Below are 16,922 nucleotides of genomic sequence, written 5' to 3'. Positions count from 1 at the left end.
TGAGTCAATAGATTTAGTAAAACAGAGACTGGAAAAGGCTTCCAACTAAAGCACGAACTTAAGTGGGGAGGGAGGTAGTGGCCATTTCTTTTTCTTGTACAACATTTGCTTTTGCAAAAATAATTGTGAGATATTTTTTTATCTCTTCTTCAATGCATCAGTCAGAGTCTCTTTCTCCTGGAAGTGAAGGGTGGCGGTGGTGACTGGTCTGTGAGGGGCAGTGGGATGAAGGTATCTAGGGAGGCAGATTTTTCTTCTTTTCCTACAAGTTTCAGGGATGGAATGGAGCTGGTAGACAGTACATGTCTGTAGTCAAGCAAGGATTTATTGCGTAACTAAAGATTTGCTCTGCTGGAGAGGACTAGCACTGCAGGTAATGACAAACAGCAAATCTCCTCTCAGCTTTGCAATTGCCTTTGGAATGTGTGGTTCAGTCTTTTAAAAAATTTATTTGAATATGGGTGTGCCTTATGTCGTGGAAGCTAGCACTTAAAAAAGAATGATGAAAGCCCACTGAGATATGACTCAGTTTTTCATTATCCCGAGCTTACAATAGCAACAACAAAAGTGTTATTATCAGCAACAAAATCGATATAGTACTTCCAGTTGATGAAACCAATTTCTTTAATGAATATGTACCCATTTGATTTGGGCTGGAACTCTGTGTGGGCGATCATATTGTCCCCACTTTGTAGATAAGGAAACTGAGGTACACAGAGGTTGATTCTCTCTGTTCATGTTACACTTGTCCAGATTCCTCTCCCCCTATTTGTGCCTATCATTCTTCAAGTGCCATCTTCTCTGTAAAGCTCTTCCTTATTTCCCTCTTCCCTTGCCAATGTGCTGTCTTCTTCCTTTGTACCCCTGGAACACTATGTGACTTTTCTTAGGAAAACTACTGGCTTCCTTGACCAGTATTTTGTCATTCCCTTGTGTATAAGAAACTCTGACAATCACAAGTCACAAACATGGTGGACCTCCCTGTTGAATCTGGGGGAAAAAGGGGTTTGAGGGACAATAATAGAGAGTCCTTTCTGGAGCAGAGGGTCTTAGTGGCAAAACAAGGGACAGAAGTAGAAAAAGTAGGCTAGGGTCTGATTGGAACATGTGGGGAGTGGAAGAGTGTTAACAATTACCTCAATTGCTACAGGCTGCCTCTCTCTGGTCTTGCACAACCTACATCTGGGTGGCTTGTAGTATATTGCACAAAACAAAATTTTTGGAGGACAGTTTGATAGTATCTCTCAAAAGTTTTCAAGTGCACCAGTAATCCCACTTCTGTAAATTTACCCTACAGATATATTTACACAATAGGGCAAAGATATACCCTTGGTACCTATATATCAAGATGTTTAATTCAGGATCATTTTAATAGGCAAAAATGGGTAACCACTCCATTAACTACTCAACAATGGAGGAGTTAATTAATTACAGTACATCTATATCTCCTAATACATAAAAAAGAATGAAGTGGATCATTTTACTAACATTGAAAGATGGCTATGACATATTGTCAAGCAGAATAATATGTAGTTCATGGTCTCATTTGGTAAATAACTCTGTGCAAATATATGTTTATATGTCAATTTTTACATATGTGCATATGAATATAAACGGGTAGATAATCAGAAAAAGGTCTAGAACAATAAACATGCTAATTATGATTACCCTGAACCAGTAGGGACTAGGGAGAAGGGAAAAGGAGGCTTTCACTCTTTTTACTTTAATTATTTTAGTATTGCCTGAATTTTAAAAAGAATAATTATTGTTGTACAAATTAAAAAACAACAACAAAGAGAAACCTTTGGTTAAGTTAGGGAGTAAGATGGGGGGGTGAATTCTTTTAGGTAGTGCTTAATTTATCATGAATTCTGAGCTAGGGCAAACTGTGTGGTTCTTCTAGTGTGCTCCCTCATCCCCCACCGCATCTCATTCCTTCGTGACCTTGGGTATGACCTTGGTAACAACCTTACCTTTTCTGGTGGAAGGCCACATTTGGCTGCCACAGCTGTGATGCAAGATTCTGTTACCAGGGTTCCTTGTGGAAAGCCAAATCCTCGAAAGGCTGTATTGGATGGTAAATGTGTCATGCACGCACGGCCCCGGAAGCTGAGGTTGCGGATTTTATATGCATTTTCCAGCTTTAGAATAAGAAATTCTGTTACCTAAGGTAAAAGAAGATGTTCACATATATTGGAGAACTTTTTTTTTTTTTTTAATCTCTAACAGGGACAGAGTCGAACTGTGGAATTTGTTAACTACTTGAGGCAGCACGCTCCATAAACACTGATCTAGAAATTTTGCCTTCTATTTATGGTCAAGGACTTCGCTGGTTTCTGGTGTCCGTACCTGCTCCGAGTCGTCCAGCGCGCATCCTCCGTTAATGTAGCACTCAATGTCTAGAGCTTTGATTCGCCCGTTGTTCATGAATCCCACCTGTCACCAAATGATGAACATTTTACTGATCGGTTTATGATTCTCATCCCAAGTGTGAGCTACAGCCCGGTTTCACGATAGGCAGGACTGACGATGTCTGTTCCCCTCTTGCTCTTTGGTGTATCACGCCTGGTTCTTGTCTTGCTTTCCAGTGCTCGTCTGACAAAGACCTCTTCTGACCTATTTTCTCAAGCCCTTTCCTTTCAACACATAATTTCCTGGCTTCGCGGACAGTGTGGCATTCTAATGTCCTTGCTATTTCCCAGCATATGTTTTCTGCCCTCTTCCTCCTTACTTTTGGAAGATTTTCCTTCATGTTGTACTGGTTTCCTTTTCATTTAGTCTGTGGTTTTTCCCTTGCAGAGAAGTCTCTGGAAATCTTGAGTGGCTTGGTGTGAGTGCCTGTGTGTGGTGTTATGGGAAAGTCTCTGGGACGTGGATTTCTTGAATGACTGCTCTCCTTTTTCTGAGGCGAGGACTGGGTTTTGTAAATGGCTGCAGGGTGTGCTAATGTGAGGTAGCACTGTTGTTACTATTTGAAGAACTTGTATTTTCTGAAGTTGCCCCTCCTGTCTTGCCTATCCTGACCATTTCTATGCATTCCAGATAGAAGAGAAAATTTTCCATGCAATACTGTAAATTTTACCAAAAAGGATTGGCCCTGGTCCCTTTGCCTTTCTGAAAATAAGGGGAAAATACATCTGAAGAAACCATATCACTGGCCATCATCATCTACTCTAAGGGAAATGTTGGATAATTTCCACAGGGCAGTTAGGAAATGTAGGAAAATCATCTACAAAGTCAGAATTTGTAGTGCTAGACTGATGCTTAACCTTTGGCTTTTCATGAAGAAAAAGTCCTAACTTATAAATGAGAGATTTCTTAAATGAATATGAACTTTTCAAGAATTTTGGAATAACCCATTTACACATAAACATCTATTATGCCAATTTACAAATAGTTCTCAATAACCAAGCAAAACTCTGTAGCTAGGTTTGAATGAGGATGTGTGTATATAAATGTGTGTGTGTTTGTGTGTGTGTATGTGTGTGTGTGTGTATATATATAATGCCTACTTGGAAGTGAAACTATATTTCTTTTAAAATAAAATTTGGATTTAACAAAGTTCATTTCTTTCTTTTTAATCATATTTTATGTTATTACAGTAACCAAAATATCAACTGTCTAGAACCATCTTTAACACTAGTACTAAAACAGTCTCACCACTGTGATATAAAGCCTAATTTATAATCCAGGCCAAAACTAAAGAACTTGACTGTCACCCTGACAACAACTTCCACAATCCTGGCAATGTGCTTATATGTTGCTCTTAGGACTGACCAGAAGATAACAGTAGCTATGAGAATTAATTTCTGTGCTTCGAAGGCTAAATAAAAGTTTAATGGGCAACTATGGCTCTTCCTTTATAATTATAAAATTACTAATGTCAATGGAAGTAATAACATCATGCTGTGGTATGGAAAACTATAACTTTGTAATATAGGTTTTAAAATAATTTAGTAATGGAAAGCAATGACAAAATCAAGAAAATCTAGCTGTGTATGCTATAAGCAGTTCCCAAGTAGAGCATATTTGATATGGAAACATTACATTAGAACATTCCTAACAATTCAATCACAAATTTGAAAAGTGGTATTGTTGTTAGGTAGATACTAACAAGTATTTTTAATTTTTAATTTATTTTATTTATTAAACATACCAACATACAAACACATTCTTACCATATGATCATTCCATTCTACATATATAATCAGTAACTCACAATATCATCACATATTGTATATTCATCGTGATCATTTCTTAGAACATTTGCATCAATTCAGAAAAAGAAATAAAAAGACAACAGAAAAAGGTTCATACATACTATACTTCTTACACCTCCTTTTCATTGATCACTAGCATTTCAATCCACTAAATTTATTTTAACAATTGTTCCTCCTTTATTTATTTTTAATTCATATGTTTTACTCATCTGTCGATAAAGTAGACAAAAGGAGAGCCAGACACAGGGTTTTCACAATCACACAGTCATATTGCAAAACTGTATCGTTATACAATCGTCTTCAAGAAACATGGCTACTGGAACACAGCTCTACCTTTTCAGGCAGTTCCCTCCAGCCTCTCCATTACACCTTAACTAAAAAGGTGATATCTATTTAATGCATAAGAATAGCCTCCAGGATAACCTCTCAACTCTGTTTGAGTCTCTCAGCCATTGATACTTTATTTTGTCTCATTTCTCTCTCCCCCTTTCAGTCGAGAAGGTTTTCTCAATCCCTTGGTGCTGAGTCCCAGCTCATTCTAGGACTTCTGTCCAACATTATCAGGAAGGTCCAGACCCCGGGGAGTTATGTCCCACAAAGAGAGGGGAAGGGCAGTGAGTTTGCTTATCATGTTGGCTGGGAGAGAGAGGCCACATCTGAGTAACAAAAGAGGTTCTCTTGGGGGTGACTCTTAGACCTAATTTTAAGTAGGCTTAGCCTATCCTTTGTGGGGTTGTTTCATATGAACAAACCCTAAGATTGGGGGCTGAGCCTATTGCTTTGGTTGTCCCCACTGCTTGTGAGAATATCAAGAACTCTCCACTCAGGGAAGTTGAATTTTCCCTCTTTCTCACCATTCCCCAAAGGGAACTTTGCAAATACTTTTTTATTCACTGTTCAAATCGCTCTGGGATTTATCGGGGCATCACTCTGGACAAACCTACAAAATCTCATGCCTTACTCAAGGTTCCATGTACTATGGTGCTCAATTAAGCTGTCCACATAAGTTACATTAGGAAATGTACTAGTCAAAATATAAATTTTGTACCAAATAAACATTTTTTTGCTTTAGTCTCACATGTAAGTTAAAGTTTTAAAATATTATTTCCCATCTATTTTCAACACCCTGCAGTATTGACATTGCTTTGTTCTTCCTCATGCAAAAACATTTTTAAATTTGTACATTTAGTCACCATCATTATATACTCTAGGCATTTCTAGATTATACCATCTTAGGCTTTATTATCTATCTTTCCTTCTGGTTTCATATGTGCCCCCTGCCCTCCTCCCTCTGTCCTCTCACATTCAGTGTTCTAACATTATTGTATTACAGTTAGGGAGTATTGTGCTATCAATTTCTGAATTTTTACAATCAGTCCCATTGCATAATCCGTATCCCTTCAGCTCCAATTACCCAATATCTATCCTGTTTCTATCTCCTGATGGTCTCTGTTACCAGTGAAATTCTCCAGGTTTATTCACTGGTGTCAGTTCATATCAGTGAGACCATACAGTATTTGTCCTTTTGTTTCTGGCTAATCTCACTCAGTATAATGTCCTTAAGGTCCATCTATGTTGTTACATACTTCATAACTTTATTCTGTCTTATAATTTGTTCATCATAGTTAACAAGTATTTTTAATGGTATTTATGCTATAGTTGCATAAAAATGCAATGAATGTGGCTTGAAAAAATTTTAAACCTTTTTTTTTACTAGTTTCTTTTTGCCTATCTGCAAAGAACTTTTGTGACACTTTCATAACTACTTATTTGAAACACTAGTAAATAATGACTTTGCAGTTAAAATAGTTGCTGATTTTTTAAGTATTTCTACTGTAAAACAATATTTGTATAGTCTAGGAATTTTGGCCTAACAATGTTTTTAGTCTCTTTCACTGTTTTCATCTTTGAGGAACCGCCAATGTAAACCCCTGGTCCTTCTAGTAGTGTTTTTATCACTGTTTGCAATTGTACTTTTATCATTGCTCTTCTTTATAATTATACACTAGATTTATTAAAAATTCCTCATAAAGGATGGAACATCTGAATTCCAAAAAGAAACAGAAACTATAGGGAAAAGAATGGAAAAATTTGAACAGGGTATCAGGGAACTCAAGGACAATATGAAGCGCACAAATATACGTGTTGTGGGTGTCCCAGAAGGAGAAGAGAAGGGAAAAGGAGGAGAAAAACTAATGGAAGAAATTATCACTGAAAATTTCCCAACTCTTATGAAAGACCTAAAATTACAGATCCAAGAAGTGCAGCGCACCCCAAAGAGATTAGACCCAAATAGGCGTTCTCCAAGACACTTACTAGTTAGAATGTCAGAGGTCAAAGAGAAAGAGAAGATCTTGAAAGCAGCAAGAGAAAAACAATCCATTACATACAAGGGAAACCCAATAAGACTTTGTGTAGATTTCTCAGCAGAAACCATGGAAGCTAGAAGACAGTGGGATGATATATTTAAAATACTAAAAGAGAAAAACTGCCAACCAAGACTCCTATATCCAGCAAAATTATCCTTCAAAAATGAGGGAGAAATTAAAACATTCTCAGACAAAAAGTCACTAAAAGAATTTGTGACCAAGAGACCAGCTCTGCAAGAAATACTAAAGGGAGCACTAGAGTCAGATACAAAAAGACAGAAGAGAGAGATATGGAAAAGAGTGTAGAAAGAAGGAAAATCAGATATGATATATATAATACAAAAGGCAAAATGTTAGAGGAAAATATTATCCAAACAGTAATAACACTAAATGTCAATGGACTGAATTCCCCAATCAAAAGACATAGATTGGCAGAATGGATTAAAAAACAGGATCCTTCTATATGCTGTCTACAGGAAACACATCTTAGACCCAAAGATAAACATAGGTTGAAAGTGAAGGTTGGGAAAAGATATTTCATGCAAATAACAACCAGAAAAGAGCAGGAGTGGCTATACTAATATCCAACAAATTAGACTTCAAATGTAAAACAGTTAAAAGAGACAAAGAAGGACACTATATACTAATAAAAGGAACAATTAAACAAGAAGACATAACAATCATAAATATTTACGCACCGAATCAGAATGCCCCAAAATACGTGAGGAATATACTGCAAACATTGAAAAGGGAAATAGACTCATATACCATAATAGTTGGAGACTTCAACTCACCACTCTCATCAAGGGATAGAACATCTAGACAGAGGATCAACAAAGAAATAGAGAATCTGAATATTACTATAAATGAACTAGACTTAATAGACATTTATAGGACATTACATCCCACAACAGCAGGATACACCTTTTTCTCAAGTGCTCATGGATCATTCTCAAAGATAGACCATATGCTGGGTCACAAAGCAAGTCTTAACAAATTTAAAAAGATTGAAATCTTACACAACACTTTCTCGGACCATAAAGGAATGATGTTGGAAATCAATAATAGGCAGAGTGCCAGAAAATTCACAAATACGTGGAGGCTCAACAACACACTCCTAAACAACGACTGGGTCAAAGAAGAAATTGCAAGAGAAATTAGCAAATACCTCGAGGCGAATGAAAATGAAAACACAACATATCAAAACTTATGGGACGCAGCAAAGGCAGTGCTAAGAGGGAAATTTATTGCTCTAAATGCCTATATCAGAAAAGAAGAAAAGGCAAAAATTCAGGAATTAACTATCCATTTGGAAGAACTGGAGAAAGAACAGCAAGCTAACCCCAAAGCAAGCAAAAGGAAAGAAATAACAAAGATTAGAGCACAAATAAATGAAATTGAAAACATGAAAACAATAGAGAAAATCAATAAGGCCAGAAGTTGGTTCTATGAGAAAATCAATAAGATTGATGGGCCCTTAGCAAGATTGACAAAAAGAAGAAGAGAGAGGATGCAAATAAATAAGATCAGAAATGGAAGAGGAGACATAACTACTGACCTCACAGAAATAAAGGAGGTAATAACAGGATACTATGAACAACTTTACGCTAATAAATACAACAATTTAGAGGAAATGGACGGGTTCCTGGAAAGACATGAACAACCAACTTTGACTCAAGAAGAGATAGATGACCTCAACAAACCAATCACAAGTAAAGAAATTGAAGCAGTCATTCAAAAGCTTCCTAAAAAGAAAAGTCCAGGACCAGACTGCTTCACATGTGAATTCTACCAAACGTTCCAGAAAGAATTAGTACCAATTCTCTTCAAACTCTTCAAAAAAATCGAAGTGGAGGGAAAACTACCTAATTCATTCTATGAAGCCAACATCACCCTCATACCAAAACCAGGCAAAGATATTACAAAAAAAGAAAACTACAGACCAATCTCTCTAATGAATACAGATGCAAAAATCCTCAATAAAATTCTAGCAAATCGTATCCAACAGCACATTAAAAGAATTATACATCATGACCAAGTAGGATTCATCCCAGGTATGCAAGGATGGTTCAACATAAGAAAATCAATTAATGTAATACACCATATCAACAAATCAAAGCAGAAAAGTCACATGATCATCTCAATTGATGCAGAGAAGGCATTCGACAAGATTCAACATCCTTTCCTGTTGAAAACACTTCAAAAGATAGGAATACAAGGGAACTTCCTTAAAATGATAGAGGGAATATATGAAAAACCCACAGCTAATATCATCCTCAATGGGGAAAAATTGAAAACTTTCCCCCTAAGATCAGGAACAAGACAAGGATGTCCACTATCACCACTATTATTCAACATTGTGTTGGAGGTTCTAGCCAGAGCAATTAGACAAGAAAAAGAAATACAAGGCATCAAAATTGGAAAGGAAGAAGTAAAACTATCACTGTTTGCAGACGATATGATACTATACGTCGAAAACCCGGAAAAATCCACAACAAAACTACTAGAGCTAATAAATGAGTACAGCAAAGTAGCAGGTTACAAGATCAACATTCAAAAATCTGTAGCATTTCTATACACTAGCAATGAACAAGCAGAGGGGGAAATCAAGAAACGAATCCCATTTACAATTGCAACTAAAAGAATAAAATACCTAGGAATAAATTTAACTAAAGAGACAAAAAACCTATATAAAGAAAACTACAAAAAACTGCTAAAAGAAATCACAGAAGACCTAAATAGATGGAAGGGCATACCGTGTTCATGGATTGGAAGACTAAATATAGTTAAGATGTCAATCCTACCTAAATTGATTTACAGATTCAATGCAATACCAATCAAAATCCCAACAACTTATTTTTCAGAAATAGAAAAACCAATAAGCAAATTTATCTGGAAGGGCAGGGTGCCCCGAATTGCTAAAAACATCTTGAGGAAAAAAAACGAAGCTGGAGGTCTCGCGCTGCCTGACTTTAAGGCATATTATGAAGCCACAGTGGTCAAAACAGCATGGTACTGGCATAAAGATAGATATATCGACCAATGGAATCGAATAGAGTGCTCAGATATAGACCCTCTCATCTATGGACATTTGATCTTTGATAAGGCAGTCAAGCCAACTCACCTGGGACAGAGCAGTCTCTTCAATAAATGGTGCCTAGAGAACTGGATATCCATATGCAAAAGAATGAAAGAAGACCCATCTCTCACACCCTATACAAAAGTTAACTCAAAATGGATCAAAGATCTAAACATTAGGTCTAAGACCATAAAACAGTTAGAGGAAAATGTTGGGAGATATCTTATGGATCTTACAACTGGAGGCGGTTTTATGGACCTTAAACCTAAAGCAAGAGCACTGAAGAAGGAAATAAATAAATGGGAACTCCTCAAAATTAAACACTTTTGTGCATCAAAGAACTTCATCAAGAAAGTAGAAAGACAGCCTTCACAATGGGAGACAATATTTGGAAATGATATATCAGATAAAGGTCTAGTATCCAGAATTTATAAAGAGATTGTTCATCTCAACAACAAAAAGACAGCCAACCCAATTACAAAATGGGAAAAAGACTTGAACAGACACCTCTCAGAAGAGGAAATACGGATGGCCAAGAGGCACATGAAGAGATGCTCAATGTCCCTGGCCATTAGAGAAATGCAAATCAAAACCACAATGAGATATCATCTCACACCCACCAGAATGGCCATTATCAACAAAACAGAAAATGACAAGTGCTGGAGAGGATGCGGAGAAAGAGGCACACTTATCCACTGTTGGTGGGAATGTCAAAGGGTGCAACCACTGTGGAAGGCAGTTTGGCGGTTCCTCAAAAAGCTGAATATAGAATTGCCATACGACCCAGCAATACCATTGCTAGGTATCTACTCAAAGGACTTAAGGGCAAAGACACAAACGGACATTTGCACACCAATGTTTATAGCAGCATTATTTACAATTGCAAAGAGATGGAAACAGCCAAAATCTCCATCAACAGAAGAGTGGCTAAACAAACTGTGGTATATACATACGATGGAATATTATGCAGCTTTAAGACAAGATAAACTTATGAACCATGTAATAACATGGATGAACCTAGAGAATATTATGCTGAGTGAATCCAGCCAAAAACTAAAGGACAAATACTGTATGGTTCCACTGATGTGAACGGACATTCGAGAATAAACTTGAAATATGTCATTGGTAACGGAGTTCAGCAGGAGTTAGAAACAGGGTAAGACAATGGGTAATTGAAGCTGAAGGGATACAGACTGTGCAACAGGACTAGATACAAAAACTCAAAAATGGACAGCACAATAATACCTAATTGTAAAGTAATCATGTTAAAACACTGAATGAAGCTGCATCTGAGCTATAGGTTTTTGTTTTGTTTTGTGTTGTTTTGTTTTGATTTTACTATTATTACTTTTATTTTTTTCTCTATATTAACATTCTATATCTTTTTCGGTTATGTTGCTAGTTCTTCTAAACCAATGCAAATGTACTAAGAAATGATGATCATGCATCTATGTGATGATGTTAAGAATTAATGATTGCATGTGTAGAATGGTATGATCTCTAAATGTTGGGTTAATTTCTTTTTTTCCGTTAATTATAAAAAAAAAAAAAAGAGAAGGGATAATTGGAGATGAAGGGATACAGACTGTACAACGGGACTGGATATGAAGACTCAGAAATGGACAGCACAATGCTACCCAATTGTAATGCAATTATGTTAAAACACTGAATGAAGCTGCATGTGAGGTATAGGTTTTTTGTTTTTTTTCTTTCTATTATTGTTTTGGTTCTTGTTCTGTTGTCTTTTTATTTCTTTTTCTGAATCGATGCAAGTGTGCTTGGAAATGATGAATATGCAACTATGTGATGTTATTAAGAATTACTGATTGTACATGTAGATTGGAATGATTTCTAATTGTTTCGTTAATTCTTTTTTTAATTAATAAAAAAAAAATAAAAAAAAAATTCCTCATAAAATGTCATGAGGATTCAAATTTATAGCATCTTCATTTACTTTTTTAGATGTTAAGATTATTATTTCTAGAATTTAGCCAAATCAAAATAATAGAAAAGTATAAAACCATTAAAATGAAATAAAATAAACATTTAATTTCCTCTTTAATACTCACTTTATATTTTCCAAATAATGGGTGCCTTCCCCCAGTTATTAACATATCTTCTTCACGATCAAGAACAAGACGAACGGGACGACCAGTTCTAAAGAAAACAAATCTTAACCAGCTTCTCCATTCATCTCTTCCACTCATTTGCCCAGTCACTCATTTACCATCTGTCCATCCATCCCTATATATTTATTGATGCAAACAATGTATTCTTGGCACTGGTCTGAATGAAAGTCTGACTAAATTATTATTGTCTCTGTGGCCCATAATTCAATGGTTGGTGGTCTAGCAAATGGACTTAATGCCATATGCCATTCAACTTGTTACTTATGGCTTCAAGTTTGACCTTCCTGCAGGTCCAGACATAGTGTGGACACCCACCATCTGGTTACAAAGGAGTAATAGTGTGAACAGATAAATGCAAACTTAACATCACCACTGGAAAAACAAGACCAAACACTTGTCCTAGGGTGTCTGGTTCAGCATCTTCATTTTCACCCTCAAATGCCACTATGTTGGCCATGTGGGGCCCTTGGGTAGGGGGAGCCTCAGACTTTCTGTATCTGGAAGGCAGAGGTTTCCAGACCTTTGAAGGCAGAAGAATCATCTGGAACCCTGGTGAAAAATGCATATTCCTGGCCCCTGGCACTCAGACTCTTATTGGTAAGTTGGAGTGGGACCCTAAAATCTGCATTTTCCCAAGCACTCTCAGTGATCCTGATGCAGCTATCTTAAGAGGCACATGTTGAAAATCCACTAATTTAGGGAGGTTTTCTGAGCCTTCCTTCATGAAGAGACTTATCTGGAGCACTAGTTAAATGTACAGTTTCTGGGTCTCTCTCCTTGTGATTCTAATTCAGTGGGTCTGGGATGGGAGGCAGAAATTTTGATGACCTCAGGTTACTCCTATAATCAGGGAGGATTGGGAATACGCTGTAGGGATCACTTAATGCAAGGCAGCTGTAACCTAAGATGAAGCTGTGTCTTAGGGCACTGCTGCTCACGCTTGGCTGCACAGTGGAATCATTGGAGGGAGTTTAAAAAAAAATACTGATGCCTACCTAGGTCAGCATCGTGGCAGCCTGGGCATGGGGATTTAAAAGCTTCCCGGACAATTCTAATGTACAGGCATGTTTGCGAAGGCACAAACCCTAGTGGGGAATAAATGTTTAACTGATTTTCCCTTGATGGTTTCCTGATGTCTGTGAGCAGGGAAGGGCTCATAATGGAAAGAACTGGAGATGGGCTTCAGATACTACTTTTTCCCACCTCTCTTTGCAGACGGAGACTCTTATCTGAGTGCTTCTGGACCTAGCTCTGAATTACAAAGAAGCTGTCAAAAGAAGTGTGACTGGTGACCTTTGCAGGCTGATTGGGACTCTGACAAAATATCATAGAAATAACCATAGAAAATGAGCAAGTAATAGAGAAACCAGCACTGACATTAAACATGAATGCTAAGGTGACTGCCCTCTGGATTGAGGTTAGCCTAGGAGACCTCTTCAAGGGTGAATTATCTGTCCATTGAGCATGACTTGAAGAGCTAGCTTTTCCCAGGTGAAGGCAGGCAGAGGATAGGAAGCCATTCCTTTTTAAACCCCTGTCTTGGGGCAGAGAGTAGAAAGGAAAAGGGAGGGCCAGCCTTTCCCTTGGCACTCCACTTGGACAGGTTGACTCGCCCCACCCCTAAATTGGCTGCCTTCCCCTGACACTCAGGGATGAGCAGCCGCAGCCCTGGACAGTCAATTAAAAATAACAGTTTTTTCTTTTTATAGCATATTGACCTTTCTAAGTCCTTCTATGTATGTTTGATATTTGCAATAACTCTGGGAGGTGGGAGGGTGAATATTATTATCCACATTTTGTAGATAAAGACAAAGAGACAGGAGGCTTGACTGCCCAAGGACACACAGTTAGTTATGACAGCAGCCTGGGTTTAAAAAAAATACTGATGCTACCTAGGTCAGCATCGTGGCAACCTGGGCATGGGAATTTAAAAGCTTCCCGGACAATTCTAATGTACAGGCATGTTTGAGAAGGCACAAACCCTAGTGGGGAATAAATGTTTAACTGATTTTCCCTTGATGGTTTCTGTGACTCCCAGGCCTCTGCCTTGGTCCTCAGCTCGGTGCATTTAACACCTGCCTCTAGCCCCAAACACGCTTACCTGATAGCGCCCACAGCTGCAATAGCTCCACTTACTTGATAGCGCCCACAGCTGCAATAGCTCCGAATACAGCGGGTCTTCCCACCTTCCCTCCAAAACCTCCACCCACTCGTTTTACGTGACAGGTGATCCTGTTGATGGGGATGGTTAACGTGGAGGATACTGTTTTCTGTGAAAGTGAGATAATGGGTAGGTTTGACAAGAGTGAAGTGGCAAAGAAGCTTTTTGTTTTCTGAAATACAACATTACAGCAGAATTCATTCATATCAATGCAAAAATTGAGATAGCGTTCCAAGAAACAGATTCAGACTATTTAGTTCATAAACATTGTTAATCTCCACAAAACAACCCCTGTAGCGGGCAGATAGTATTTTCTAGAAGGGAAACCGTTAGAGTCCTGGAGTCCTGTCAGAAGCTGGGTTCCTAGTCAAATGCCTAGATCCGACTCCCAAGGAGACGAAAACCAGCTAACGCCTTAACAACCTACAAAAGGACAAGATGTTGGCAGCTAAAACCGAGAGCACCTTGTGCCTGGGGAAATGAAAATATGCTCTAATGTGATGTGTTTCCTCCAAAGGTTATCTCTCATGATTATTTTAGAGAAAAAATCAAATAAAAAAGTAATTCTGTCAGCATTTAATCACAGAGTTCATTTAAGCATGATGCAAATGAATCTAGTTTTTAAACCTAAAGTGACAGTGGCTCTTCTTTGATTTACTTGCAAGATAAAAATTTGAAAAGGTTCTACGGTCTGAGCTGCTTTCCCGATGTCCAGTACTTGTATTCTAAGTTTGTGCAGGTAAAGTGGCTGCCCACTGTGAGGCTGGGGGCACTGACTGCATGATGAAGGTAGGAAGTTGGGGAAGTTGGGGCTACCTCACACCTCACCTGCACATGGGCTGGATCCTGTGTTGACACATAAATGTCCAATTCTTTGTCCTCTTTCTTTGGAATGACCAGTGCTCTTTGTGTTTCCATGTAAAAATGCTCCTGTCCTCCAACATGGACCTCTCCTGTGAAGCACAAGAACAGGGAGACTCTCGAGGGTGCATGCTAGTTGTTAGCTGCCATTTTTGGAATTCAAAAGCAAAAAAGACATGGAGTGGCTGGCCTGGACTTGACCTTGACAAGGAACGGACAGACCAGGCATTTTTCTTGTGGCAGTCAAGGCCATGCTTTTTGGAGACCACAGGTCTAGGTAAAAAGTTAAAATGCCAGGCTCCTTATTCTTCTCTTGACTAACCAAGATCTTAGGAATTTTCTTCCATTTATTCTGTCCCTTCTCCTACCTCCAAACACACAGACACACACACACACACACACACACACACACACACACACACACACACACACACACATTGTCCACACATTTGGAGAGGAAGAGGCATAAAAGTAATTTGGTAAAGCTCTAAGACTTTAGAAGGTGCATAAACATTGTAAATCTCCACAAAACAACCCTTCCAGCAGGCAAATGGTATTTTCTAGAAGGGAAACTGTTAGAGTCCTGGAGTCCTTACAGAAGCTGGGTTCCTGGTCAAATGCCTAGACCCAACTCCCAAGGAGACGAAAACCAGCTAGCGCCTTAACAACCTACGAAAGGACAAAATGTTGGCAGCTAAAACGGAGAGCACCTTGTACCTGGGGAAATGAAAATATGCTCTAATGTGATGTGTTTCCTCCAAGGGTTATCTGTCATGATTATTTTAGAGAAAAATCAAATAAAACTTCTTTCTGACGGGGAATCGTATGTGGTCAGTATCTGCTTCAGAACAGACTTGGGCAAGGACTCTATTAAACATCCTGAGGAGTTTACCTTCAACGATTTGATCGACTCTTTCAAATGCCTCCTCGATGTTTCCTTGTTCAAGTTTCTTTTCAGGGCAGAGGAATGACTTATGTTTTATTGCATCCTGAACAACAGGAAAAAAGCCAAGTCAATTCTTCCTAATTTTTCTTCTGTTGGCAGTTTTTTCTTAAACAAAAGACAGTTATCTCCTACAAATCACAATCTACTAAGACACATGAAAGGAGTCATATAAAGAAAGGCGGGGCAGGCCACGATGCCTCAGCAGGCAGAGTTCTCGCCTGCCATGTTGGAGACCCGGGTTCGATTCCCAGTGCCTGCCCATGCCAAATAAATAAATAAAATAAAGAAAGGCATACTAGAGTATTCGGCCCACCACAGAGATAAGATATCAGAGACAATGTGTTCTAGATTTGTACAGCAAACTAGCAAAAAGGATTACTAAAGCCTTGGGAATCTACACATCCCAGCTTCTCCTGCAGTTAGATGTGGCCTATGATGAGATTCTAACCAATGAGACGCAGGGAGGTATGTGCAACTTCTGGGAAGTGTCCTTAAAGGAGAGAATCGGCACTTCTTCATCCCCTCATTGTCCCTACTGTCTGGAATGTGGATTTAATGGTTAGAGCTTCAGCAGCCATTCTGGTGCAAAATGTGACCTGGAGAATGGAAACTATACATGATGGAACAACTAGATGGAAGGAACTTATCCTGACACTTGTAACCCCAAATAAGCCCTGGACTGATCACTTTAGACTTTTTGCATGTAAGAGAGAAATAAACTTCTATTCTGTTTTTATTTTCTTCTGTTTCTTGGAGCCAAAGCTAATTCTACCTCGTACACGGGATATCTTCCAGAGAAAGCTTATTTTTCCAGAGCAAGCTAGTGACAGGAAAAAATCAAAGCCCCAGATAAGTTTTGCACAAAGATATTTAAAGAGTTACTTTTTTTTAATTAAAAAAATTTTTTTTAAATACCAAAAAACACCAAACGCAAACATTCATAACTTTTGATCATTCTGTTCTACATATATAATCTGTAATTCACAATATCATCACATAGTTGTATATTCATCATCATGATCATTTCTTGGAATATTTGCATCTATTCAGAAAAAGAAATAAAAAGAAAACAGAAAAAAATTCATACACACCATATCCCCATCCCTCCCCCTCACCGATCACCAGCATTTCACTCTAGATTTATTTCAACATTTGTT

The 16,922-nt window shown here is 38.1% G+C and overlaps 2 protein-coding genes across 9 annotated transcripts in view; one reads left to right on the top strand and one right to left on the bottom strand.

Annotated features, from left to right (window-relative positions):
• Nucleotides 1-16,922, bottom strand: part of LOC143677945 (aldehyde oxidase 2) — a 91,721-nt gene that overhangs the window by 39,905 nt on the left and 34,894 nt on the right. The window contains exons 20-25 of the mRNA XM_077154628.1: nucleotides 15,712-15,808; nucleotides 14,787-14,911; nucleotides 13,934-14,067; nucleotides 11,738-11,825; nucleotides 2,350-2,436; nucleotides 1,974-2,165 (exon numbers count right to left, since the gene is read on the bottom strand). Coding sequence (XP_077010743.1) covers nucleotides 1,974-2,165; nucleotides 2,350-2,436; nucleotides 11,738-11,825; nucleotides 13,934-14,067; nucleotides 14,787-14,911; nucleotides 15,712-15,808 — 723 coding nt within the window. The remainder of the gene's footprint in view (nucleotides 1-1,973; nucleotides 2,166-2,349; nucleotides 2,437-11,737; nucleotides 11,826-13,933; nucleotides 14,068-14,786; nucleotides 14,912-15,711; nucleotides 15,809-16,922) is intronic.
• LOC143677943 (uncharacterized) overlaps nucleotides 1-16,922 on the top strand; it is an 86,223-nt gene that overhangs the window by 64,640 nt on the left and 4,661 nt on the right. The gene's annotated exons all lie outside the window — the stretch shown is intronic.

This window comes from Tamandua tetradactyla, chromosome 3, assembly GCF_023851605.1.
Source record: "Tamandua tetradactyla isolate mTamTet1 chromosome 3, mTamTet1.pri, whole genome shotgun sequence".
Classification (NCBI taxonomy): Eukaryota; Metazoa; Chordata; class Mammalia; order Pilosa; family Myrmecophagidae; genus Tamandua; species Tamandua tetradactyla.
Note: the sequence above shows the minus strand (reverse complement) of the source record. Positions and strands in the feature narration are given on the sequence as shown.